Source organism: Purpureocillium takamizusanense, chromosome 10 (genome assembly GCF_022605165.1).
Source record: "Purpureocillium takamizusanense chromosome 10, complete sequence".
Taxonomy (NCBI): domain Eukaryota; kingdom Fungi; phylum Ascomycota; class Sordariomycetes; order Hypocreales; family Ophiocordycipitaceae; genus Purpureocillium; species Purpureocillium takamizusanense.
In genome coordinates, this window is record NC_063077.1 from 506,811 (window position 1) to 530,533 (window position 23,723).

General features: G+C 60.7%; 10 protein-coding genes across 10 annotated transcripts; 5 read left to right on the forward strand and 5 right to left on the reverse strand.

The window, feature by feature from the left end:
• Window positions 1–1,486: 1,486 nt before the first annotated feature.
• Window positions 1,487–3,116, forward strand: JDV02_009675 (uncharacterized protein; the record flags this gene model as incomplete). Its single annotated transcript, XM_047991352.1, has 2 exons — window positions 1,487–1,646; window positions 1,783–3,116. 2 exons carry the CDS (start codon window positions 1,487–1,489, stop codon window positions 3,114–3,116), a joined length of 1,494 nt encoding a protein of 497 aa, XP_047847364.1.
• A 241-nt stretch (window positions 3,117–3,357) lies between these two features.
• On the reverse strand, window positions 3,358–4,993 carry RRP3 (RNA helicase). The gene is made up of 2 exons (XM_047991353.1): window positions 4,757–4,993; window positions 3,358–4,705 (listed from the first exon to the last, which is right to left on the reverse strand). Exons 1-2 carry the CDS (start codon window positions 4,946–4,948, stop codon window positions 3,446–3,448), a joined length of 1,452 nt encoding a protein of 483 aa, XP_047847365.1. The 5' UTR covers window positions 4,949–4,993; the 3' UTR covers window positions 3,358–3,445.
• Window positions 4,994–5,135: 142 nt separating this feature from the next.
• On the forward strand, window positions 5,136–6,969 carry SSF1 (rRNA-binding ribosome biosynthesis protein). Its single transcript, XM_047991354.1, has 2 exons — window positions 5,136–5,646; window positions 5,717–6,969. Exons 1-2 carry the CDS (start codon window positions 5,215–5,217, stop codon window positions 6,671–6,673), a joined length of 1,389 nt encoding a protein of 462 aa, XP_047847366.1. The 5' UTR covers window positions 5,136–5,214; the 3' UTR covers window positions 6,674–6,969.
• On the reverse strand, window positions 6,825–7,997 carry JDV02_009678 (uncharacterized protein; the record flags this gene model as incomplete). The annotated part of the gene is made up of 3 exons (XM_047991355.1): window positions 6,825–7,536; window positions 7,689–7,842; window positions 7,946–7,997. 3 exons carry the CDS (start codon window positions 7,995–7,997, stop codon window positions 6,825–6,827), a joined length of 918 nt encoding a protein of 305 aa, XP_047847367.1.
• Window positions 7,998–9,588: 1,591 nt separating this feature from the next.
• Window positions 9,589–10,888, forward strand: JDV02_009679 (uncharacterized protein; the record flags this gene model as incomplete). Its single annotated transcript, XM_047991356.1, has 4 exons — window positions 9,589–9,596; window positions 9,654–9,963; window positions 10,042–10,500; window positions 10,670–10,888. The coding sequence occupies 4 exons, from the start codon at window positions 9,589–9,591 to the stop codon at window positions 10,886–10,888; spliced, it is 996 nt and encodes a 331-aa protein (XP_047847368.1).
• Window positions 10,889–11,219: 331 nt separating this feature from the next.
• JDV02_009680 (uncharacterized protein) lies at window positions 11,220–12,305 on the reverse strand (the record flags this gene model as incomplete). Its single annotated transcript, XM_047991357.1, has 1 exon — window positions 11,220–12,305. The coding sequence occupies one exon, from the start codon at window positions 12,303–12,305 to the stop codon at window positions 11,220–11,222; it is 1,086 nt and encodes a 361-aa protein (XP_047847369.1).
• A 1,071-nt stretch (window positions 12,306–13,376) lies between these two features.
• JDV02_009681 ([Pyruvate dehydrogenase (acetyl-transferring)]-phosphatase) lies at window positions 13,377–15,648 on the forward strand. Its single transcript, XM_047991358.1, has 2 exons — window positions 13,377–14,265; window positions 14,351–15,648. Exons 1-2 carry the CDS (start codon window positions 13,691–13,693, stop codon window positions 15,336–15,338), a joined length of 1,563 nt encoding a protein of 520 aa, XP_047847370.1. The 5' UTR covers window positions 13,377–13,690; the 3' UTR covers window positions 15,339–15,648.
• On the reverse strand, window positions 15,535–18,120 carry JDV02_009682 (Oligo-1,6-glucosidase). The gene has a single exon (XM_047991359.1). The coding sequence runs from the start codon at window positions 17,672–17,674 to the stop codon at window positions 15,740–15,742; it is 1,935 nt and encodes a 644-aa protein (XP_047847371.1). The 5' UTR covers window positions 17,675–18,120; the 3' UTR covers window positions 15,535–15,739.
• Window positions 18,121–19,070: 950 nt separating this feature from the next.
• On the reverse strand, window positions 19,071–20,780 carry JDV02_009683 (Beta-fructofuranosidase; the record flags this gene model as incomplete). Its single annotated transcript, XM_047991360.1, has 1 exon — window positions 19,071–20,780. One exon carries the CDS (start codon window positions 20,778–20,780, stop codon window positions 19,071–19,073), a length of 1,710 nt encoding a protein of 569 aa, XP_047847372.1.
• Window positions 20,781–21,996: 1,216 nt separating this feature from the next.
• On the forward strand, window positions 21,997–23,723 carry JDV02_009684 (uncharacterized protein; the record flags this gene model as incomplete). Its single annotated transcript, XM_047991361.1, has 2 exons — window positions 21,997–23,026; window positions 23,101–23,723. The coding sequence occupies 2 exons, from the start codon at window positions 21,997–21,999 to the stop codon at window positions 23,721–23,723; spliced, it is 1,653 nt and encodes a 550-aa protein (XP_047847373.1).

A 23,723-nucleotide genomic window follows, 5' to 3' on the forward strand; every position in this document is an offset into this window, starting at 1 on the left:
CACGTGGTCCATTTGTTGCTAAGTTTCGTTTTCTTTTGCGGACATCACTTGTTGTTTGTCGTCAAGGCCGGACGGATAAAGAGGTGATAGGGGCAACTTGATCGTCGCAAGGGTCCCCCTCGTCTGGTGTGGTGGTTGAATTCCGTAGACGGCTGTGCGTGAACCATACTGGGCACGTCTTTGCATGAACAACGAATCTGCGCTTTGACTCTATACTCCCGGATCTGAAGAAACCCACTTCTTTTTGAAATTAAAAGAAGAAGAAAATAGAAAGAAAGCCGAAGAACAGACCCCCCCCAGAAGAGTCCGCGTCGTGTTCATGCGCTGAGAGGCGGGAACCGAGGATGTGTGGATGGCTCGATTTGCAGCAAAGCAGGGGAGGAAAGACACGACAGAAGAGACTTGGCCGCACCGTACTTGCGTGAGCTCTTGGCAGCGAGGTGAACGGACTTATTAATGTAGTTAATGAATAAATATTAGGTTTTGTCGTGCCATGTTTTGAGTGGCCTTCCATGCTATAGATGGACAGATGGACGGATGAAATGCTGGGATGGGTATAGACGCACGAGCTCTGACGCGAACACGAGGAATTAAAACAATATCAAGTACTATATCTTGATAATTGGGGCAAGTTAAATTTGACGTTGGCAGTTCATTGTGGAGCATTGCGTCCCCCGGTGGTGCAACGTTTGGCTGGCGGTGGCGACGAGGACTCTGATAGGGAGGGAGGAGAGGCAGGCCCGTGGGCATCGCCGCAGCATTGATATATGCGACCTCGTTCCAGCTGTGAACGCAGGTCTGGTACTGAATGATGCTATATATATATATATATATATATATATACTCACCTCACCACTAGTCAACGAGACATGAAGGAAGAAGAAAAAAAGATTCACCAAGGAGGACATACAGACCCATCGAGTCGAAGCATATGACCGGGCGGGCCATGCGTGGGGTTACGGAGAGCATGCATCACTTCAGTCCTGGCTTCGGCTCTACTAGCCCTGCTCTGCACCTGTGCGCGCCCAGCCAAGCAACGAACGAGATGGATGACGGGCCCCAGAGAGTATGCTTTTATGGTACCAGGGGAAGGAAGACCAGGCTGTTGTGCACGGATAGTGAGACCACCCAGCAGCCCGGCCCGGTCAGTGCACCGAATACCTGGTACTTGGTAGCTTCAATATTGCGTATCTACTAGGTAAGATATGTCAATGTGTGTTCCTTTGGCTTTTACTGCGTACCGAAAATTCTATGTACCGCGATGGTGCGCTGGAAACTCACGATGTGGTATATGTGGTGATGTATGCTATGGATGGCCGGTCTATAGGTATAAAGGGATGAGATGAAGTCTCGATGAGGTGCCTGCCGTCTGGTGTTGCGCCCCTGGACTCACTTGCTTCAACTCTCGTTTCGTTTCGTTTCGTTTCGTTTCGTTTCGTCTCGTCTCGGTGCCTGCCCTGGCCGCTTTGAGCCCTCGTCGTTCACCATGGGCATGCTCCGCAACTTCGTCAAGGTCATGAGCCTCCGGGTTCACGCCGCGCTGGCGCCCCTGAGCACGCCGTTGCGCACCGCTCGAGGAGGTGGCAGCGGCGGCAGCGGCGGCATATTCCCTGAAGTCAACGGCGAAGTCGCCAGTTTGGATTTCCGTATGTACCTTGTCCCCCCCCCTGCCCCTCGCCCGGCCGTTATATGCCGTCTTCGTATCTGGTGATTCATGCTCACCATCAGGGGGGTTTGGGGTTGGACCATCGTCCTCCGTCCCCTGCCCCCGTGGGCACACAGCGTACCTCCAGGACATATATACGTTTGCAGCGTACTCGCATGCAGCGTACTGCCCGCACAACTGGGATGGGCTGCTCGGCAACCCCGTGTGCCAGGCGGCGAGCGCCATCACCACCGCGTCGCAACTGCACGAGGGTCGCCACCATGACGACAGCAGCAGCAACAGCAGCAACGACAGTAACAGCACCACCGCGAGCGCAAACCATCCAGGAACAGGGGCACGTGCCAGCCCCGAAGCGCGCCTCCTGCGCACCGGATGCGCCATCTACGGCTCCTCGCAGACCATCGCCGAGCTCACCGAGGAGCACGACATCGCGGGCAACGTCGTCGTCAACCACGCGCAGCGGCTCCTCGTCGTGACCTTTCGCGGCACGTCGCGCGCGTGGGAGTGGATGCGCGACCTGCAAGCCGCGCAGGACAACGCCCCCGAGCTCCGCTGCGGCGGCGATTGTCGCGTGCACAGTGGCTTCCGCGCCGCCTTCCTCAACGTCCGCGGGCCGCTCAACGAGACGCTCGAGGCGTGCCTGCGCGAGCACCCGGCGTACCGCGTCGTCGTCACGGGGCACTCGTACGGCGGGGCGGTGGCGACGCTCGTGGGCGCGTACCTGCGCTTCGTGGCAGGTGTGGAGGCTGATATCTTTACGTATGGCGCGCCGAGGGTGGGTAATGTGGTGTTTGCGGAGAGGGTGAGTAGTGGGATGACCAGCGGGGCGCGGGAGGGGCCGTCGTCGACGAGGAGTAGGATGAGGAAGATGAAGGGGCGCCAGGACAGCATGGATCAGGAGAACGAGAAAGCAAAAGGGTGCGGGCCCATCACGGCGCGCGTCACCAACAGACAGGACATTGTGACGGCGCAGCCGCCCATGTACATGTGGCTGCCGTTCGGGCCGGTCGAATACGCACACACGACGCCCGAGTACTGGTTCGAGCGCGGCTTCGGGGAGCTTTCGTCGTCGTCGTCGTCGGCGGCGACAGTTGGTGACGATGGGCCTGAAGAGCGGCGGCAGCAGAAGCAGAAGCAGCAGCGGCGGCGACTACCACTTGACGGGCTGCGCGTGTGTCGGGGCGTGCAGCACGTCGGGTGCTCCGCGCAGTTCTCCTTCCTCAACCTGCTGACGCTGGCGCAGCGCATCGCCGACCACGGCGGCTACCACGTGTTGTCGGCGCCGTGCCCGGCAGACAAGGGCCGGAGGGACCGCCTCATCGAGGACGTGCTGCCGACGGTCAAGGAGGTCATGAGGTGGCAGTGGGGGAACAAGTTGAACAAGTTGAACAAGTGGAACAGGGGCAAGGGGAACGGGGGGCGGGCGCGTGGTGGTCGCCGGAGGAGTTGAGCATCGTGCGCCGTGGCAGTTTGTACATATCTATGCTTCTTTCAAGGTGTGTTGGTTGTCTGAGACGCTCACAAGCGGGAGAAGATGGCACAGGGCAACGAAACTCCGCATGCCCCTGTTGAGTTGACTTGTGTGACTTGTTTGCAGGAGGAACCGCCCCTGAAAGAAACCCATCATTCATCGTAGAGGCAGGTACTTCTACTAGGTGTCTGGTGTCAGCAGTTCACAGGAGACAAGAGGATTCAGCAACAAACTCCGCATTAGGGTATATCAAAACGAAAGCAGCCTTCCCCGTGCAATGCCGCGGCAGGCAATGTGCAGCACCGGGGTCAACCGTCCTCCTTGTCCATGTCGTCCCGCCGCCTCTTGCCGCGCTCCTTTCCGCGGCCCCCTCCGGCTCCGCGGTTGTTGCGCGCCTCGGTGATGGCCTTCATCTCGACCCTCGCGTGCCGCTGCGCCTCCTCGACGCGGCCCTGGAACGCCATGACCTCCTCCTTCTCCGTCGGGTACGCGTCCAGCTTCTTGCCCATGGCGGCCTCGATGCGCTGGTACAGCTCGAGGTCGTACTGCGTGACAAGACTCAGGGCGATGCCTGACTTGCCGGCACGGGCGGTGCGGCCGACGCGGTGGATGTACGTCTTGGAGTCGGCGGGCAGGTCGTAGTTGAGCACCACGTCGACCTTGGGGATGTCGAGACCGCGGGCCGCCACGTCGGTGGCGACCAGGATGTCGCGGGTGCCGGCGCGGAACTTGTTGAGGGCGCCGAGGCGGGCCGATTGCGACAGCTGGCCGTGCAGCGGGATGGCGCCGAAGCCCAGGGTCCGCAGCAGAATGGCGACGCGCTGCGTCTCGAAGACAGTGCGCGAGAAGATGATGATCGACTTGCCGGCGAACTCGTTGACCAGGTAGATGAGGTACGTGTCCTTGCGGACCTGGGGGATGAAGATGTAGTGCTGCAGGAGCGTCGACACGGTCTGGTACTTATTGAAGCTGATGCTGACCTTGACGGGGTCGCGGAGACTGGCGCGCTGCAGGCTCTCGACCTTGGAGCTCATGGTGGCCGAGAACAAGTAGGTTCGACGCTCGCGCGGGATGAACTTGAGCAGCTTGTCGATGCTGGGGCCAAAGTCCATGTCGAGCAGCCGGTCGGCCTCGTCCATGACCAGGTACTTGAGGGTGCGCAGGGAGAAGCCCTTTGTCTTCTCGAGGTGGTCGACGAGGCGGCCGGGGGTGGCGACGATGACGTGCGGCTTCTTGCCGAGGGCGATGGCCTGGGGCACCATGTCGAGGCCGCCGACGATGACGGCGCAGCGGAGCGAGATCATGCAGCCGAGCGCCTCAAAGGCCTGCCCGATCTGTGCCGCCAGCTCGCGCGTCGGCGCCAGCACGAGACCGAACAGCGGCTGCGGCTTGTCGAGCAGGGCCTGCAGCATGGGCAGCGCAAAAGCCGCGGTCTTGCCGCTGCCCGTCTCGGCGAGGCCAATGATGTCGCGGCCCTCGAGGGCGACGGGGATCGACTTGGCCTGGATCGGCGTCGGGAACTTGTAGTTGAGGGCCTCGCAGGCCTCGCATAGCGCGTCTACAACGCCCTGGGGTACACAGTTAGTGGTGAATCTATCGAGAAGCACATTCTGACGTACCAATTCTTTAAAGGTCTTGGGCGTCTCGGCCTCTTCTTCGACGGGGACGCCATCGACCGTCGCCGACTCCTCGGTGGACTCGGGCGATGCGGCGGCGGGCGCAGCTCGCTCGGGGGTCTTGGGCTTTTTGGATTTACTTTTCGGGGCGGCTGGCGCGTCGTGCGCAACCTTGCGCCTCTTGACGTCGCTCATGGTGCCGAGTGCAATCGCTGCGGTGGACGACGACGACGATGGGAGCGAAGAAGAAGAAGACGATGAATGCAGCAGCGTTGGTGGATGGAGCAAAAATTTAGCGGGGCGGGTGGGCTTATCGGCTTATCGCGCCAGTCCCCGCTAGAACTTTTTTTCTCGGCTGCTCTGCTGCATTTCAGCGCCCATCGCCAGCTTCAAACCTCTGCTTCGTCGCCCATCCCAACACTCCCGCATCGACGACAGCAATTGCCGTCGCTACCAACGCAATGGCACGCAAACGCACAAAGAAGCGCACACATGTCGGCGCCAACAACCCCGAGACGGCGTCGGCCGGCCACGCCACGGCGCGCGACCCCAAGAGCATGGTGATCCGTATCGGCGCCGGCGAGGTCGGCTCCAGCATCAGCCAGCTCGCCGCCGACGTCCGCCGCGTCATGGAGCCCGGCACTGCCAGCAGGCTCAAGGAGCGCCGCGGCAACAAGCTCAAGGACTACGTTGTCATGTGCGGCCCCCTCGGCGTCACCCATCTGCTGCTCCTGTCGCGCTCCGAGAGCGGCAACACCAACCTGCGCCTTGCTCTCGCCCCGCGCGGCCCGACGATGCACTTTCGCGTCGAACAGTACTCGCTGTGCAAGGACGTCCAAAAGGTCCAGAGGCACCCCCGCGGCGGCGGCAAGGAGTTTCTCACGCCCCCTCTGGTGAGTGGTCGCAGGCTCCAATTCCCCCCCTCTGACGGATGTAGCATGCTAATCACCCATGGCATCGCAGCTTGTCATGAACAACTTCACCTCTCCCGATGCCGATGCCAAGTCCAAGGTTCCCAAACACCTCGAATCCCTCGCCACCACCGCCTTCCGATCCCTCTTCCCGCCCGTCAACCCCCAGGCCACGCCCCTCAAGTCGATCCGTCGCGTCTTGCTGTTGAATCGCGAAAAGTCGCCCGAGGATGACGGCACTTTCATCGTCAACTTCAGGCACTACGCCATCACCACGCGATCCGCGGGCGTCTCGAAACCTCTGCGTCGCATCAAGAACGCCGAGAAGTTTCTCGCCACCAAGTCGAGCCGCCAGAGCAAAATGCCCAATTTAGGCAAGCTGGAGGACATTGCCGACTACATGATTGGCGGCGATGAGGGCGAGGGCTACATCTCGGACGCGACGAGCGGCAGCGAGGTCGACACGGACGCCGAGGTGGAGGTGCTTGACAATGCTCCCCGCCGGGTGCTGTCCACCAAGGCCAGGCTGGCGGCCGAGCAGAGCGGCGACGCCGGGCCCGACGAGGAGGAGGAGGAGGAGCATGTGGAGCGTCGCGCCGTCAAATTGGTCGAGCTGGGCCCGCGCATGCGGCTACGGCTGACCAAGGTGGAGGAGGGCTTGTGCGCCGGCAAGATCATGTGGCACGAGTACGTGCACAAGAGCAAGGAGGAGATCAAAGAGCTCGAGCGACGGTGGGAGAAACGGCGCCAGGAAAAGGAGGCCCGGCGCAAGGAGCAAAGAGCCAACGTGGAGAAGAAGAAGGCGGCCAAGGCGGCAAACAAGAAGAGCGGCGACACAGGGGGCGACGAGGACGACGAGGACGACGATGAGGAATATTACAGCGACATGGACGTTGATGAATTCGACAGCGAGGGCCTCGCCGGGGACGCCGAGTACCAGGTCAACGAAAAGGCCGAGCAGGACGGCGAGTGGGAAGACGAAGAGGCGGAAATTGGCAAGGACATTTAACGGGCTTCATGTTGTATCCACGGCGTTGGGAGGCTACTGCACATAACGTTTTACCCATGGGTTGTTCATCGCTTCAATTGATATCATGGCTGACGATGTTTGCGCGCAGCCGAGGGTTGACTATTTACAAAGGTCTGGTACTTTTCACGCCTTACAGCTGGTCCATGAGCTTCTCCGCGACGTAGTCAATGTTGGTGCCAAAGTACTGGGGCACCGTCTGCAGGTACAGCACGCCGTCCTCGATGACGCACTCGTTGTACGTCGACTTCATGCTGCCCTCGTCGACGATGCGGAACGCCACCTTGGCCTTGTCGACGGCCTCGTTGACGCCCTCGCGCACCATCTCGTCCTCGGCCGCCTTGTTGCTGACCAGCCAGTCGGCAAAGGCCTGAAGGTAGCGCTGGGTAAAGTACCCGAGGTTATGCTGCCAGTCGTCGACGCCCGCGGCGGTGAGCTTGGCAAAGTTTGCCTCGAAGTTGGGCTCCAGGGCGATCTCGCGGCCGAGGGCGGCGTCGATCTGGGCGCGCGTCTTGGTGATCTCTGCGTCGTAGGCCTCGCGGATGGAGAGGCGGGCGACAAAGGACATGGGCAGGGAGGCGGCGGAGGCGGCGTTGAGGGCCTGGACGAGGGTGTCGACGGCGACGGCGTGGTCGATGTTGGTGCCGAGGTTGCCCTCGCGGAAGAGCATGACGAGCTTGCCGTCAGGGGAGGAGACCTCGCACCCGCAGTACGAGAACTTGCCCTCGGTGTCGAGGTCCATGGCCAGGACGCGCGCGGGGCAGAGCGTGTTGAGCTCCTTGCGGCCGGCGTCGCCGTGCTTTTCGACAAAGTACTTGAGCTGGTACTCGGCGCCGGAGACGTATCTACGCGTGCACGACGTCGTCGACGGCCAGGTGTTAGCATGAGATGAAAGAAGGTTGCTCGAGGAAGGAGAGAACGAAAGGAAGAAGATGAAAGTGTGCGGTGATGTGTGAGGTGAGTAGAGTGGGGGAAAGGGAGAAGGAGAAGGACGTACGCTGCCAGCATGGAGCCGAGCGACTCCTTGGCGTAGCCATCGACGGCGTAGGCGTAGACTTGGTTGGGGTTGATGTCGATGGTCCACGGCTCGCCGAGGATGGTGGAGAGGGACTTTTCAAACTCTGGCTTTTTGCTCTCCCAGTCGTCGCGGACTGTCGGTGACAAAGACGAGATTGCAGATGTTAGCACACTGATTTGATGCCCGCAACCCCCAACGCCATGGAAGAAGAGAAGGTGAGTCTGGGGCAGGCGTACCGTTCTTGCGGAGCGCCAGCGGCAGCTTCTCGACGGGCGGGAGGCGGCTCATATTGATGATGCTATTTATTATACTCTGTTTCAACGATGGGCTGTAAGGGGTGTTGACGTATAAGTCGGAGACGCTTCGTTAGATGCTGTAGGGCTGAATGAAGATGAGCTGTGTGTCTCACCTCAACTTTACAAGTCAAGCTTGCACAAGAGCTTATATATACTTCGTCGCGAGCGCGTGACTGGGGAGCAACGAGACGAGACGAAACACATGACGAGCGAACGCGCCTATGCACGGCAGTTGCAGTTACCCTCTTGGAACCCCCCTCCACAGCTCAGACGGGAGGATCCCCAGCATCACTGAATTCAGCCCTGCCCCCCCAGTCTTCGTTTCGACAGTCAACCTCGCCAGCCCGATAACCCGCTTGCCCGGCGGCTTCGGCGACGACACATGCCCGAGTCCCCCGTCACGTCCATCCGTCCTCCTCAGTCCCCCCCCCCGTCGAGATGGACGGCGCGAGCCAACTCCACAGGCTGCCGCCATCAATGTCATTCCCCCGTCTCATTTCTCCGCCGCCAAGGCACCAAGGTCTAGGCCCGTCGGCGGGCGTCCCTGTCCATTGGTCCCCCGGGACCACACACCTTGCAACTCGAGGTGGCGTTTCGGGGAATGATGTGAGGCTGAGTTTCGGGAGGGGTTTTGAAGAATTGCCTGTTTGGGAAAGTAGCTTGGGGGGGGGGGCGGGGGGAGGGGGGGGAGTTCCTCGCTTATACGCCGCGCAACGGTAGTGTTCCGCGGCTCATGGGCTAGGGCCGCTTCACGTTCCGCTACGCACCAAAATGCGTAGGTGAGAAGCGTAGGTACGCCGGTAGGTAATAGGATCCATGTCGAGGATTCTCTGGCCGTGCTGGTTCCTGTGCCAGAACCAGACCCCTATCCATTGCGGCTGATGGCCTTTCCCCCTCATGTGACGGCCGTTGGATCAAGGGGCCCATCGAATGTGGCGGCGCGGGCTTGAGCTCTCGGCTACGGCACGGGCTGAACTGGTGCCACCAACAGACTATCGACTGCGGTAGGCGTTCTTGGAGCCCCTGGTTCCTGGCATTCTCGCGGTACTGTGGCTTGCCAAGCGGGGATGAGCTGAGCCGCAAGCATGCACGCACCAAACGTCAAGGTTATGCCATGGATGAGTTTTGCATGGATAAGTGCAGCCCCCATGCCCCAGCTCCGTACCACTACGCATCATGCTCTGTCTTTGCCGGGACAAACCGCAGCCGACATGGTAGGGTGAACAATACATACAACGTGGGAGTAGGAGTACTATACCGCAGCGGGGCAGTACCTATGCAACTTGTAAAGTTGGTTCACGCTGTCTGGTGTCAAGGGGAATACTACATGTACACTCAATTTTCTCCGAATCAGCCTTGTCATGGGGCGACCAGTGCCGAGTCCAACAAAGTTGCTTGATGTCTAGGCATACCGCCGTTTCGTCCGTGCTGTCACCGAAATTGAAGCCGTGTTGTTGACTTGCTTGCTCGCCCAACATCATTGATCACTGATCTCGTCCGCAACTACACTCCAGGCCTTTGCACGTATATGCAGTATTGGATCAGCAACCACCACTTGACCGCCCACTGAACACATCTCACCAATGTCACTGTAAGCCGTAACACATCTCAGCCCGCAACGACTCAACCTAATAACAGAGCCACACAGTCCGCTCAAGGCCCGCGTCGCCGTGCGCGACGGCTTCGACGCCCCCGGCTGCGCAGCCCGCAAGGCCATCACGGCGCTCGGCGAGAGCCTCGGCCGCGCCGTGCAGTGCGAGCCCGAGTGGCCGCTCCTCGTCGACGCCCTGCAGCAGGCGTACGGCTCCGCGCCCGTCGTCGAGGCGGTCGCCGGACTCGTCGAGGCGTGGTGCCGCGCCGTGCTAGAGCTGCTCGAGGACGGCGACGAAGGCGAGGCATGGGGCGAGGCGCTGCTTGAGGAGATGGACGGGCGCGCATCCCTCCGGTTGCTGGTTGATGTGAGTAAGCCCAGGTTTTGTCCTTCGATAGGGCACGGCAACTTGTTCCATGGAGACTGACAGGCATGTTAAAAACAGATCTCCGAGAGTGAGCTGCCGTCGACGTCATGGAACGGCGTCACCAAGGCCTTCGTCTTGCACATCCCCAAAGCCCGTCCGGCGCACGACCCGCTCGCGCTGGTTCCTCACCTGCGCGCCAAAGCCGAGGGCGCTTTCAAGGCACAGGGCACCACGGTGGAGGCGGACGAATGGACCAGCGTAGCCGTGTCCGACGGCAAGGCCGCCACGACGGCGACGACTGTTCCCGCGGGGGGCCCGGCGGCAGCACTCGTCGTGGCGAGCAGCATCAAGAGCAGCTACATGCCCAGCGTGGGCTCCCTGGCGCCCCCGGACAAGCTCCTCCTTCGGCCGCCGTACCACATGATCGTGTACGGGGGCCACGAGGTGCGCGTGCAGTGTAGCCACGGACAGTCGCTCGAGTTCCTGGCGGCGTATCTTAAGAAGTGGTGTCGCGCAAACACGCGTCGCGCCGACAAGGTGAGCGAGCCCCTTTCAATTTCCACTCGTTGTATTTGTGCTGGGGCTGGGACTGGTGCTCCTTATCATATCGAAACCGCTCGTTGCAGATGCAGTAAACGAATGACGTCCCATCCATTTCGAGCGACTTGGCAGTAGGAGACTCGCTAACGCTCAGTGCTGCTCGCAGCTGCCGCTCGTTGCGGCGACCCTCGGCCCCAGCGCGTTTGGTATCTCGCCAATGCATGATACGCTGACGGTAGCGTGGGCGGACAGGCATGCGGGCGATGGCTCGTCCATCTGCCTGCCTCTGTTGTTCCATCTCATCGAGGGGACACTGGGTTATGAACGTGTGTACGTCGATGCTTCGTGTTGGCAGTACCGGCGTGACGAGGCGTTCAGGGAGTAGGGAGTAGGGCGATTGGAAGATTGGGGCTTTGTGTGAGATGGCGAATCACTGGAATTCCGTCAAGTGCATCACTCGTCGTCAATGGCATCTACTACATGCATTGAGCTTCAAACACACCAGTCAAGGCAAAATTTGGTTCAGGTCAATCTTCATTCGAGATCCGAGTCCGTACCCTGGGTCTTGCTTGATACCGAGCAGACTCGAATACACGTACACAGCATGGATGAAACCGTTGCGAGCTGCTGTCCCCATCGAGTAATATCAGCTTCATGTCTTCTTCGTCCTCACTGTTTGCCTTTTTTTTTGGTTCTGCCGTCGCCCTAATTTAAAGCTAGGTATGCAGCCTCTCCATCTTCTCCAATACAGTAATATTGAACCGACGCTCTAGGTCCTCCACGTCGTCTCCAGACTCCACCTCTCCACGTTTAACGTTGCCGTCGAGGAGGCTTCGTGTGATAAGCACCTGGGTGCTCATGACTTTACCATCCTGAGTTCGCAGCATGGAGCTGTAGTGGCAAGGCGCATCGAACCTGTACTGGACGTTGTATTGCTCCGGCGTCGGATGCCAGACGCCTTCGTGCTCGATGAGCGGGAGGGGCACGATGAACGAGCGCCCGTCCTTCCTGGAGACGCTGTAGTAGAGGCTCCCAGCACGATCCCAGGTTGCCACAGCCTCCTTGAGGGCTGCAAGCGCGATGGATTGGTTGTTGTTTATGATCTGTTCCATTGGAACTTTGAGGGAACTTCCCCACCCCCCGGTGAGAACTCGGGCGAGTGGGTTGGTGCAGTTGGCGTGGTAGATGGGCACGACAGTGCAATGCCCGTGCGACCTCACGAGATATGTCCAGGTCTGGACCGAGCAGGCGTGCTGCGCCGGGCAAACAAACGTGCGCCACGACTGAGGCAAAATATGCCCCTTTTGTGCCGGGTCCTCGCTGGTTGAGTTGAGGCCCGTAACGGCCAGTGGGAGCTTAAAGTCGTTGAAGCTGCTGCGCAGCAAGGCTGACTTCGAAAGGTCGCTGCCCTTTCTGAAACTCCATCCTTTGACAGGGATGTCTGTCTTTGGAGTGGGCGCTGGCTTATGGAAAGTGATGGGGTTCGACCCTTCGTTGACCTCGAGCTGGCCCTCGTTGACTTCCACCTCCAAGGTGATGCTCCGGCGGAGGTAATCCAGCCGGTTGGAGAGACACTCGTGGGCATAGACCTCGTATTTTTCAGCGGTTATGAAGGGGGTGTCGAAGTGCCCTCCCGTTGGAAGCTCGCGTTGGAGCTGGCGGTGAATCTCCTGGACCACTGACAGGGACAGTGCCTGGTCCGTCATGGGAGTAACAGTGGCCGGTCCGCTCTGCTCTGCGACCACGCTCGCACCCCATCGGCTCAGAATGAGCGGAACAGCCAGGAGGTTGCGCATCCCCATTGTTGCGGCTGTGTGCGGTCAGCGTCCGAAGAGATGTGTAGGTTGAGGTTGTGATGATTGTAGGAAAGCCAGACTGGAGAGTGTCGATGAGATTATGGTGAAGGATGTCGGCCGGGAGGGGGGGACTATATAGCAACATGAAGGTGTCGTCTGTGTCGCGACTCCATGAGCTGCCATTGCATAGCATTGCCTGCCCAGGATCAGGAGGTGTTATCAGGCCAGCTATTCCTCAACCACATATAGGCCGAGACTCCGTTGCATAACTACTTCAACGCCTTCTCAAGACTTGCATGACTTGCGGGCAACTGCATTTTGGCGGCTGACATCTCGTGTAAGTTGAGCCTTGCATATGCTCCCATAGTGTTAGTAACCTATAGCCCCCTTGGCGATGGTAAACAACGATTTTTCCGGCCAATGTGCCTCGAGTCTATGCCGACTTCAGATTTCAAGTCAACTCGTGGGCGATATCCATTTAGCAATCAATTCATGCGTTCCCACCTCTGCAACGCTTGGCAGAGTCTCTCCAAGGCCTTGGAGTGCGACTGACGGGCGGCATGTCCAGGTGCATGTAGATAGACTGCCGGCATGAAGCCTTGGCCCGGTCCAGTCACTAGGCCTCAAATGCGCAGTGAAGACATTTCGTACGTATTTACAATTTACATGGATACGATGAATGCAGGGTAGCACGGTGAACAGAGTTTACACTCGTGCATATAGCATTGAAGGCATGGGTTGACGGCATGACGTGAAAAGCGACTGCTTTACTGTATACTGTAGCAGGAGCTATGAAGCGAACCGGTCAAGCATGCAGCATCATCTGTTGACATCTCACAGGCTCTAAATTGTAGGGTGAGCTCGACGGACAGTGGGGAATCTTGTTAGGGCAACGCAACGCGTGCAGGAACAGGGCCAGGTCGCCCTTTGACAAAAGTTGCAAAAGATGCGGTAGGAGGATAGTAGATGGCTGAGAACTGACTACGTACTTTGTACGACACACATGATGGTGGGTACATGTAGTCGGCGCGGCTCGTCCCGTTCCATTGTGGGCATCAGGGGAACATACATGAGTGTCCCTGGTCGGCTTCGAGGGCATGGTGGTGCCACTGAGTCGCGACCCCGCCTGGGATTATACTCTAGTCTGTTAGCAGTGCGTCTCACGCCTTCCCGACCAGCGCAGGACGTGTGTGTGTCCCTTGTTCCTGCCAGTTATCCAGTCTCCGAGTCCCAGCCACCTCCCAATCAGGCAATGAACGGCACGGAACAGACTGGACTCTCCCCCATCTCGTGGCAGACTTGCGCCTGGCAGACTCACCTCGTCCCGCTCGCTCCGTGAGCGTTGATTGCAACGCCTCTTCAGACTTGTTTACTCCACGGGATCGTGCGCCATGCTTGGACGGGCCGCCAGTACGTTGCGCGGGGCCGCTACTATTACCCGCTCCCTGGCCTTGGCCCGCGGCTCCTCACGACACGTCTCGTCCACCACCAGGCCAACCACCTCCACCACCACCACCACCACCCGTCTGCACAGCTCCATCAGGCCCGGCGGGTGGGCCGTTGGGGTGCTCCTCGCCGGCGGAGTCGGGTACTATCTCGGCAACAAAGGAGACGGCCCTCTGACGGCCACGCGTGTGGCTGCTGGCGGGCAGGGAGGAAGAGGAAGAGGAGGAGGAGGAGGAGGGGGAGGCCAAGTTCAGGCGCCTCGTGTCCCCGCCGACCCCTCGGAGCACGAGGTGCCCGTCGAGTCGCCCGTCGAGGTGCTCGATCTCGCGGCCGCCAACGCCAAGATCCGCGAGCAGGCGAGCAGCTTCGTCTTCGCGAGCGACGCCGAGGGCGGCAGAGGACGCGTCGACGTGGTGCGCGTGTCGAGCAACAACCCCGTCGAGGACGAGTGGGCTTTAGGCTTCGGCCGCGGCGTCGGTGGCGCGGGCGCGCTGTATGCCGGTGTCTACGATGGCCATGCGTGCGTCTTGCTCTCTCCCTCCCGGCGGATCAAGCTGTGAAAGTCACCGATGACTGACCTCGTGCTTTGTTGTGCACGCGTGTAGCGGCTGGGCCACGTCTGCCGTGCTCAAGGATGCCCTGATCCGCTACGTGTCGAGCTCGCTTGGCAAGCTGCCGGCATCGAGTGATGGGCCATCTGTCGACGCGGCCATCCAGGGTGCCTTTGTGCGTCTCGACGACCGCATCATGGCCACGGCCAGGCGCGCCCTCAACGCAGACTACGAGCACGGGGCCGCGGCGGCGATCCGTGCCCTGGCGCCCGCCATAGCCGGCTCTTGCGCCCTCCTTTGCGTCTACGAGCCGGCGTCGCGCACGCTCCGCACTGCCGTGACGGGCGACTCGCGCGCCGTGCTGGGCTCCCGGACCGCTGGCGACGGCGACTACACGTACGCGGCCGAGGCGCTGAGCAAGGACCAGACGGGCTTCAACGCCGACGAGTGCGCACGCCTCGAGCGCGAGCACCCCGGCGAGCTGGCCGACGTCATCGACCCCAAGACCGGGCGCCTGCTGGGCATCGCCGTCACGCGCGGCTTCGGCGACCACCGCTGGAAGTGGTCTACCGAGGACGTGTCGTCGGCGCAGGGCCGCTTCTACGGCTTCGGGCCCCGGCAAAAGGTCAAGACGCCGCCGTACATGACGGCCCGGCCCGAGGTGACGACGCGCCGCGTCTCGGCCGACGACTTTGTCATCCTCGCGTCGGACGGGCTCTGGGACGTCATGTCCAACGACGACGCCGTGGCGTGCGTGCGCCGCTGGCTGGCGGCCAAGCGGCGCGGGCGGGCCGAGGACGTGACGCCCATGGAGTCGCGGCTGATGGTTGGTGCGGGCGGCTATGGCGCGTGGAAGGCGACGCCCGATACGTTTGCCGTCGAGGACCTGGACAGCGCGGCCGTGTGTCTGGTCAAGAACGCGCTGGGCGGGCGGCGGAGGGCCTTGTTCTGCGGCGCGGCGACGGCGGGGGCGCCGCAGAGCAGGTACGTGCGCGACGATATGACGGTGCAGGTGATTTTCTTCAAGGACCCGTACGCGTGAGGGTGTGAGGGAGATGATGGATGATGGAGAGAGCGTTGCCGACGTGAGCCTTCGTGTTGTTGTGCGTAGAACCAGTGAGTGATGGCTTCATGTTGAGCGCCGATGAAGGGCATAGGAGGGAGTGAGCGTCTGGGTGGATGTGATTGAAGGAGCACATGCGTGATGGTTACGTAGCATGAACGTAGCCGCGTTGAAGGGCTTGTATGCAGGAGGCTTGCAAGTTGAAGCGAGTTATTTGCCTTGCAGCTTGCCCTCAGTCTCCAGTTCGAGTCTGGTTTCATCAGATACTATATATGTACACACTTGACACATTTATATACACAAGTGCCGTCGTTTATCGTGGCCCACGCTACTTTCCACAAGATACCAAGTACGTCACCGATCATGAGGCGTTTCGCATCTTATGGCACCCAGTTGCCGTACACGATGCCCTCGTACGGCTTCAACGTCACCCCCTCGCCCGCAAGCGGCCCCCTTGTGTCCTTGCAGCCCAAGATCTTGTTCCAGCCCAGAAACTCTCCCTCCTGCCCAGAAAAAGCCCTCTCCCCGTCGGAAAAGTTGAGCAGCACAAGCGCGACCTTTCTGGCGCCGCCGCCGTCCTTCTCGCCATCGCGACAACGACGGCTCGTCATGGTGTAGGCAAAGATGTCGTCGCCGCTGCGGCCCACGGGGAGCATGTCGTACCGCCCGTGGACGAAGACGTCGCGCTCGCGCTTCCGCAGGGCCAGGGCCTCGCGCCAGTACGCGAGCACGCTGTCGGGACGGCCGTCCTGGGCGGCGACGTTCCACTCCGGGTAGTCGTCGTTGACGCGCATCCACGGGCGCTCGGCGTCGGTGAAGCCGCCGTGGCGCTCGGATGTCCACTGCATGGGAAGGCGGCCGTTGTCGCGGGCCTTGAGGCGCATCTGCGCGAGCACGTCGCTCATGTCGACGTCGTCCACGCTGCCATCGTCATCATCATCATCATCATCACGGCCGCTGCCCTTACCACCAACACCACCGACACCACCAACACCACCACCACCACCACGATGACGCTCACGGCGGCGCTGGGCCAGCACGCTCTGGTAGTAGTTGCTCGCCTCGACGTCAATGTAGTCGTCGGCGCCCCACGACGCCGGCGCGTTGGCCATGCCAATCTCCTGCCCCTGTAGTAGGAACAGCGTCCCGCTCAGCGTCGTCAGGTACGTGGCCAGCATCTTGGCGGCACGCGCGCGGAACCGCGGGTCGTCGCTCGCGTAGCGCGACAGGCTCCTCCCGGAGTCGTGGTTGTCCATGTAGACGGCGTTCCAGCCGTCGCAGCGCGGCATGGCGCCCTGCCAGAGCGAGGTGATGCCGCGCAGCGTCTCGAGCCGAAAGGGGCTTCCCCCGGCATACTTGTGCGCCTCGCCAAAGTCCATGTCGACGATGTCGCCGGTGAAGACCATGTTGAGCTCGCGCCGGGCCGCGGCCACGTACGACGCCACGCTGGCCTCGTCCTTGGTGAAGCCCAGCTCGCCGACCGTCATGACGCCGCCGCGCCCGTTGGCGGCGTACTTGTCGAGCACGCGCGCGCGCATCTCCCGCAGGTACTCGTGCATGCGCGGCCCGCTGGCGAACCACGCGGCCCCGGACTGGAACTCGGCGTCGGGGTCCGTCACGGCCGCGTCCGGCAGGTCCGGGTGCTTGGACATGAGGTTCATGGAGTCGATGCGGAACCCGTCGGCCCCGCGGTCGAACCAAAACTCCATGTCGGCGTACGCCGCCTCCCGCATCTCCTCGTTGGCCCAGTTGAGGTCCGGCTGCGACGGGAGGAACAGGCTGAGGTAGTACTGCTGCGAGCCCTCGTCCCACGTCCACGCGCTGCCGCCGAAGATGGACGCCCAGTTGTTGGGCGGCCGCCGCTCGCCGTCGGGTCCCGTCCGGGCGTCGCGCCAAAAGTACCAGTCGCGCCTGGGGCTGGAGCGCGAGGCGCGCGAGTCGCGGAACCAGGCGTGCTGGTCGCTCGTGTGGTTGACGACGAGGTCGAGCAGCACGCGCAGGCCGCGTGCGTGGCACTCGTCGATGAGCCGCTCCGCGTCGGCGAGCGTGCCGTACGGCCCGTGGATGTCGCGGTAGTCGGACACGTCGTAGCCCATGTCCTTTTGCGGGCTGGCGAAGATGGGCGACAGCCAGATGGCCGTGGCCCCGAGGTCGCGGATGTGGTCCAGCCGCGACGTGATGCCCGCGATGTCGCCCAGTCCGTCGCCGTTGGAGTCGCGGAAGCTGGCCGGGTAGATTTGGTACACGACGGCGTCTTTCCACCAGGGGTCGCCGTCGCCGCTGCCGGGTTCGGCCATGGTGTGAGTGCGCTGCATGTGGCGAGTGATGGAGTCGCCTCTGGGGCAGGCACAGCTGAGAGGATGGGCTGAAGAAGAGCCCTGAGTCTTGATTTTCGACTTTGAGTGAAAAGTAACTGATGTGGACGACAATGAGAAGGAGGGGACAAGGAATGTGATAAAAGTCCTGGATCGATGATGATGCGGCTTGACGGGTGTAGAGCAGCTCGGATCCGAAACTCAGGAACTCTTATACCGCTGGTCTTGTGGTTCGAGCTTTCGACTGATTCAGATCTAAAGAGTTCCTGATGGCATGGATCACACGACAAGTCGCTGATGCAGCGGACGACAGCAATGGGCGAATTCCCATTTGCGCACAGGCGACCCGTGGACCTCTCCTTTTCTCAACAGCTCGTCCGGCGAAAAGGAGGATTCAATGCGGCGTCTCGGAGCCCCGTGGGCACGGAAGTGGTGCGGGACTTAGCTCTCCGCCTTCAAACTGTACGGCGCCTGTTTCTCAGTCCCGCACCGGGCGCCGCGGCGGCGGTTGTGGACGGCCGCTATTTCTAGTTTGGGGCCATGGGTGAATTATGATTCGCCTCCCGTTGTGTAGTGGCTGTCGCGGTGCGGAGGAAGTGGATCGAGCAACGGAGCGGGCGTCATCTGACAGCTGATGAGGCTTGCGGTTTTGACACCTTCATGTTGGGACGACGATACGGTGATCGCATGTGGCTGTCATCGGCGAACTTGAACTGCTTTTAGCCGTGTTGGAGACTACATGTACTGTTGCTATTACGAGAACCCCGTAAGCTAGCTTCACCGCGTATTTACTTAGTTGTTGGTGGTTCCGCTGTGGGAGAGTACGTGGTGACATTATGGAGCAGCACGCTTGTCAGTCAATGAACTGGAGAACAGATTTGGCCCGGCTGGGTGTGAGACCTTTTGCTGATTTGGGAGCAGAACTCACTTACACGCGCTGCGTCCCGTGTCGAGATTGGAATCACCACATCGCGCCGGCCGAGAGACAACGACAGTCAGAAAATGGCCATTCTCCCGGGCTATTGAATGAAGCATGACATGCTGCGGCGGCTACTTGCGCAATCCTACTTGAAGGGACTTATACGTCGTTACTAAAGGTCGAATGGTAGACGACCGCCTCGAGGAAGCTAGGGAAGCCGCTCTATGAAGCTCACTTCATGTGTCAAGAAATGAAGCTTGCATTGCGTGTATGCCGAAGCTTAAAGTAGTTACCCCATCGCTTTATTCAATGCACATGGTTGAAGCATGTCGATCTCTATATGCAGTCTTCCGTAAATGGCGGCTATGCTCTATGTCAAAAGTAACCATGATGATGATGCTCCAGCTGGCCCCCTCATTCAGAATGCAGAATCTCAAACCCCATCACCCTCACTCACTCCACGCTCTTCTGAGAGCTCTACGCCCCCGTCATCCGCAGCGGGTGCAAGTCCTCAAACCTGTGCATCCCAGCCTCCCTCTGCGGCCACGCGCCCTTCAACCCTTCCCACACTGCAATCGCCACGCTGCCCTCCTCGTAACCCTCGCTCAGCACGCACGACGCACCCAGTGACTCGTCTAAGCTCGGGTACACCCTCGACGTGAGCGCGAAGCGGTTGTTGGCAAACACCTCGATGAGCGAGCCGTCGACAAAGACGCGCAGCCGCACCTCGTCCTCGCCTGGTAGAGTCGCAAAGGGCCCCGAGTCGGGGAGCGTGCTGCTGCCGGTGCCCAGACCCGCGAGCGACGAGCGCGACCGGTCGATTGTGATGCGGCCCTCGCGCAGGTTCACGATGATCTGGGTGACTTCCTCGTCGTCGGGCGCCTGTCGGACGTTGAGCGCAAACACCTCGGGGCCGGTGATGTTGGACAAGGTCGCCTCGATTTCGTAGTTTGTTGACTGGAGTCTCTCGAGGTCGCGCATCGACGAGCCGAATCTCTCGCGACGCAGTGATGCTACCTCCTCGGCGGGACGGATGCCGAGCGTAGTCATCAGGCCGCGCGCCTCATCGACCTCCCACTCGACCGTCGAGCGGCACTCTCCGTCGACGACAGGCCGCGTAATCTCAAAGAGCTCGCGCGGATGGCTCATGCAGCCCGCCCAACCCTGCGCCTTGACGACTGCCGGCGACGCCGTCTCGTCTGCCCAGCCAAGCTGTAGTAGGCGGCCACCCTCGCCCCGGAAGAGGTGCGCCGCGTAGAGGACGCCATGGTCCAGCAGCCCATGGTTGGTGATGACGAACTTTGGCGTGCCATCCTCTGCGAGTGTGACTTTCCCGCCCAGCCAGGCCTCGTAGTGGCAGTTGTGTCGTCTGTTGGTGACATCCTCTTCCACTCCGAGAATGATGTAGTCGCTGCCACCCACCGTGGCAAACGTCCCGCACTCAAAGTTCATGCCAAAGGTGAGGTAGCTGTCTGGCTGTACCTGCTCGCCCTGCTTGACGTCGAGCAGGACGCCGAGATACGTCCAGCCGAGGAGGTCCTCTGTCGTGTAGAGGTGAAGCTGCGACCCGCGACCGTGCTCGCCCGAGGCGATCATCATGTACATGGTCTCGACACTCACCCCGCGCAGCTCCGACAGCGATGCCCACGGCGAAACAAACGGGTCGCGCCATCCCGTCGTGGCCTCCATCCGGGGCGGCAGGCTGATCAAGGGGTTGCGCTGGTGCCGCTCCCACGACCTGCCGAGGTCCCGCGACACAGCGACACTCTGCGTCTCGCACCCCGGCTGGTAGGGTCTGGACCAGTGGATGGGCATGTGCGAGACGCTCGTGTAAAAGAGGTACAGCACGCGCTTGCCGCCGCCGCCGCTCTGCTCGAGGCGCGACACGATGCTGCCGGAGAAGACGCCCAGCGCGTCGTACGAGCCGGCAGGGCCGTTGCACAGCGCCGGCGCGCAGTCCTCCCAGGTGACGAGGTCGCGGCTGCGGGCGGCGCCCCAGGCGCAGTTGCCGCCTTGCGAGGTGCCCGGGTTCCATTGGTAGCAGACGAGGTACTCGCGCGTCTCGGGGATGTAGACGGCGCCGCACGGGTCGTTGGCCCACGAGTGAGGCGCGATGAAGTGCGACTGGGGGCGGAACCGCCGAAACGCCAGGCCGGCGGAGGGCGAGGATGGTTTGTCAATGGCCATTGGGGGATGATTGAGCTTGACATGGAAGTGAGCTCAGCTGTGTGTATGCTGGGAAGTCGAAGGAAACGAAACGAAACGAGGTGCGAGGTCGACATCGAGTGGCAGCTTCAACATGAATGTTGTGCCTGCTATAACACACGGACAGGTCTAATAACGATCAGATCGTAACCCTGTTGGATAAGGGTGGTCGGTCGTTGGCCGACCAAACGGACATCTCGGCAAACTTCACCCCGACGATACCTACCTGATCCCTGTCGCATGCTTCCATCCTGGCAAGAAGAGCTGTCCCTGAATATCGGCAAAGCGGCTCCGACCTGTCGTGAGATTATCGACACCAGACCTCCACGCCAACCGTTACTCAATCCACGACCCCGGCCGAACCGTCCATCCCATTCTACCAAGTCAAGTCATCAGATGAAACAAAACCGACTTTGGGACAAACTGCCGGCTGGCTGTGCCAATCATAATTCACCCAGCCAGGCCTTTCATGTTAGTAGTCCGAGGCGCCGGTGCGGTCTAGCTTCAGTCCAACGTGAACCCACGCAGACGCCACATCCGGCGGGCGGCACCACGCCTCGCCACCGGGCCGGGAGTCAGTCAAGTCGACGACGTCTGCTGGTCGCGGGGAGGAGAAACGGTCCCTTGGAATGGGCTACCGAAACCCACAAAATGTAGTACGAAGAATTCACCCTACTGGTTGGGGAGAAGCCCCCGTTACGGCCTGTCGGGACTGGAATTGGAATCGGCTTGCCTTCGTCTGATCTTTTGCTCCCATCGACTAACCTAGTAGCCAGAAAATGCTGGTCACATTGACACTCCCACATCTCCCCATGGGGGAGCAGTCACCAGTTTATCGCCTGACAAGCCGGGAGAACAGCTAGGTCTGTACCCCAGACAATAGTCGCGTGGGGTTAAAAAAAAGTCAGTCCCAGACCAGGACGAAGCGAAGTCGCTTAGTTGGAGGGCGGCTGCACGGTGGCTCGCCCTGGCTTTACATCGGTGGTGGCGGTTGGCAACATTGGGTGAAGCGAGAGGGCTCTCGGCTCGAATGCCTTTGTTTTACGTTAAAAACCATCTCTCTCGCCCGGCTCGTGAAGGATTTGGGCCAAGACACACCGTCCATAAGAACACCTCATCATTTGTTCCATCTCAACCTCCCCCTCCCCCTACCCTTCACCACCCGCCACGGTGTCTTGCACACACACAAGCAGTCACCATGGAGAAGGAAACACCCACGGCTGTATCACAGCCAGACTTCGCATCGTCGCCCAAGACAAAGCAGACGGAGCACGCCGAAGACGTCACCGCCGTCGAGGCGCAAGAAGACCTCAAAGACGTCGCGGACGAACACGACCTGACACCCCGAGAGCAGTACCAGAAGCTGTGGGCCAACCTGAAAAAGGACCGGCACTATGTCTACTGGGCACTGTTTGTCATGTCCCTCGTCTTCGGCTGGGGCTACGATGCCGGTCTCTCGGGCGCCGCCATCGCCTTTCCCAGGTTTCGCGAAGACTACGGCAACTACTACTCCAACGGCGACCAATGGGTCATCCCCGCCATGTGGCAGTCGCTCTGGAACGCCGCCAGCACCATCGGCCAGGTCTTCGGGGCGTTCCTCACCGGCCAGTTCGCCGACTACACGGGCCGGAGGTTCATGTTCTGCTCCGCCATTGCGCTGTCCTGGGCGTCGTCCTTTGCCCTCGTCTTCGCCCCGAACCTGCCCGTCCTCTTCGTCTCCAAGCTGCTCCTCGGCTTCTCCGTCGGCATCTCCACCGTCACGCCGCCCCTCTACGTCACCGAGAACGCGCCCGCCGCGCTGCGCAGCACCCTCAGCTCGCTGACCAACGTCATCATCGTGCTGGGCTTCTTCCTCTCGTCGCTGACGGGCTACGGCTCCTCCCACATCGACGGCGCGTGGAGCTACAAGCTGGCCTTTACCATGACGTTCCTCGTCCCGACCCTCTTTGCCTTTGGGCTGCCGTTCCTACCCGAGTCTCCCGTGTGGTACGTCAAGCGCGGAAGGAAAGACGACGCCCGCAAGGCCATATATAAGCTGTATGGGAAGAACGTCGACATGGAGGAGAGACTTGCCTTTATTCGATCTGAGCTTGAGGCAGAGGCCGGCGCCGAGGCCATGGCCAAGCAGACGACGTGGAAAGCCATTTTCTCCAAGGAGCACCGCGCGCGGACGTTTGTCGCTGTCCTTGGCCTGCAGTCGCAGAATTTCTCTGGCGGATATTTTGCGAGTACGTTAAACCTGTGTCTTTAACTCCATCTCCCTCTCTCGTTTCGTCCGGTCGCGTGCTTACCATTGATATAGACACCTACCAGACCTATTACTTCCAGCTCATCGGCCAGACAAACTCCTTTGGCTTGACGGCCATCTCCTCGACACTCCAATTCTGCTCCAACCTATTCGCCGTCTGCCTCTCAGACGTCCTCCCGCGACGACGTTCCCTCATCGGTGGCGGCTCGCTCCTGTGCGGCTGGTCGCTCATCATCGCAGGCACATCCATGGCCGGAACGCAGAATTACGCTGCCAACACGGCCCTGCTCGTCTTCATGCTCACCTGGTCTATGCTATACACCGGGACCGTGGGCTGCTTCGGCTGGGCCGTCGCGCAGGAGACGGCCGCGCAGGCGACGAGGCCCAAGACCATTGCCTTTTGTCTAGTGTGCCAGCAGCTCACGGCGCTGCTGCTGTCGTCCGTGTTCCCCTACTTCATCAACCCGGACCAGCTGAACTGGGGAGGCAAGGTCATGTTTCTCTTCGTGGCGTGTGAGGTGGTCATCCTCGCGGGCCTGTTCTTCTTCCAGCCGGAGACCAAGAACCGCACGTACCAAGAAATAGACTTGCTGTTTGCGGAGAGGGTTCCGCCGCGCAAGTTTAGCAAGTTTGTTGTTCGCGACGGAGTTGTCATGAAGAAGAAGCATGCCTCTTAG

Coding starts and splice junctions, on each gene's coding strand:
- RRP3 (XM_047991353.1), bottom strand. CDS start 4,948: ATGAGCGACGTCAAGAGGCGCAAGGTTGCGCACGACGCGCCAGCCGCC. Junction 4,706..4,756: donor CCAAGACCTTTAAAGAATTG/GTACGTCAGAAT, acceptor TGTGTACCCCAG/GGCGTTGTAGACGCGCTATG.
- SSF1 (XM_047991354.1), top strand. CDS start 5,215: ATGGCACGCAAACGCACAAAGAAGCGCACACATGTCGGCGCCAACAAC. Junction 5,647..5,716: donor AGTTTCTCACGCCCCCTCTG/GTGAGTGGTCGC, acceptor ATGGCATCGCAG/CTTGTCATGAACAACTTCAC.
- JDV02_009681 (XM_047991358.1), top strand. CDS start 13,691: ATGCTTGGACGGGCCGCCAGTACGTTGCGCGGGGCCGCTACTATTACC. Junction 14,266..14,350: donor GGTGTCTACGATGGCCATGC/GTGCGTCTTGCT, acceptor GCACGCGTGTAG/CGGCTGGGCCACGTCTGCCG.
- JDV02_009682 (XM_047991359.1), bottom strand. CDS start 17,674: ATGCAGCGCACTCACACCATGGCCGAACCCGGCAGCGGCGACGGCGAC.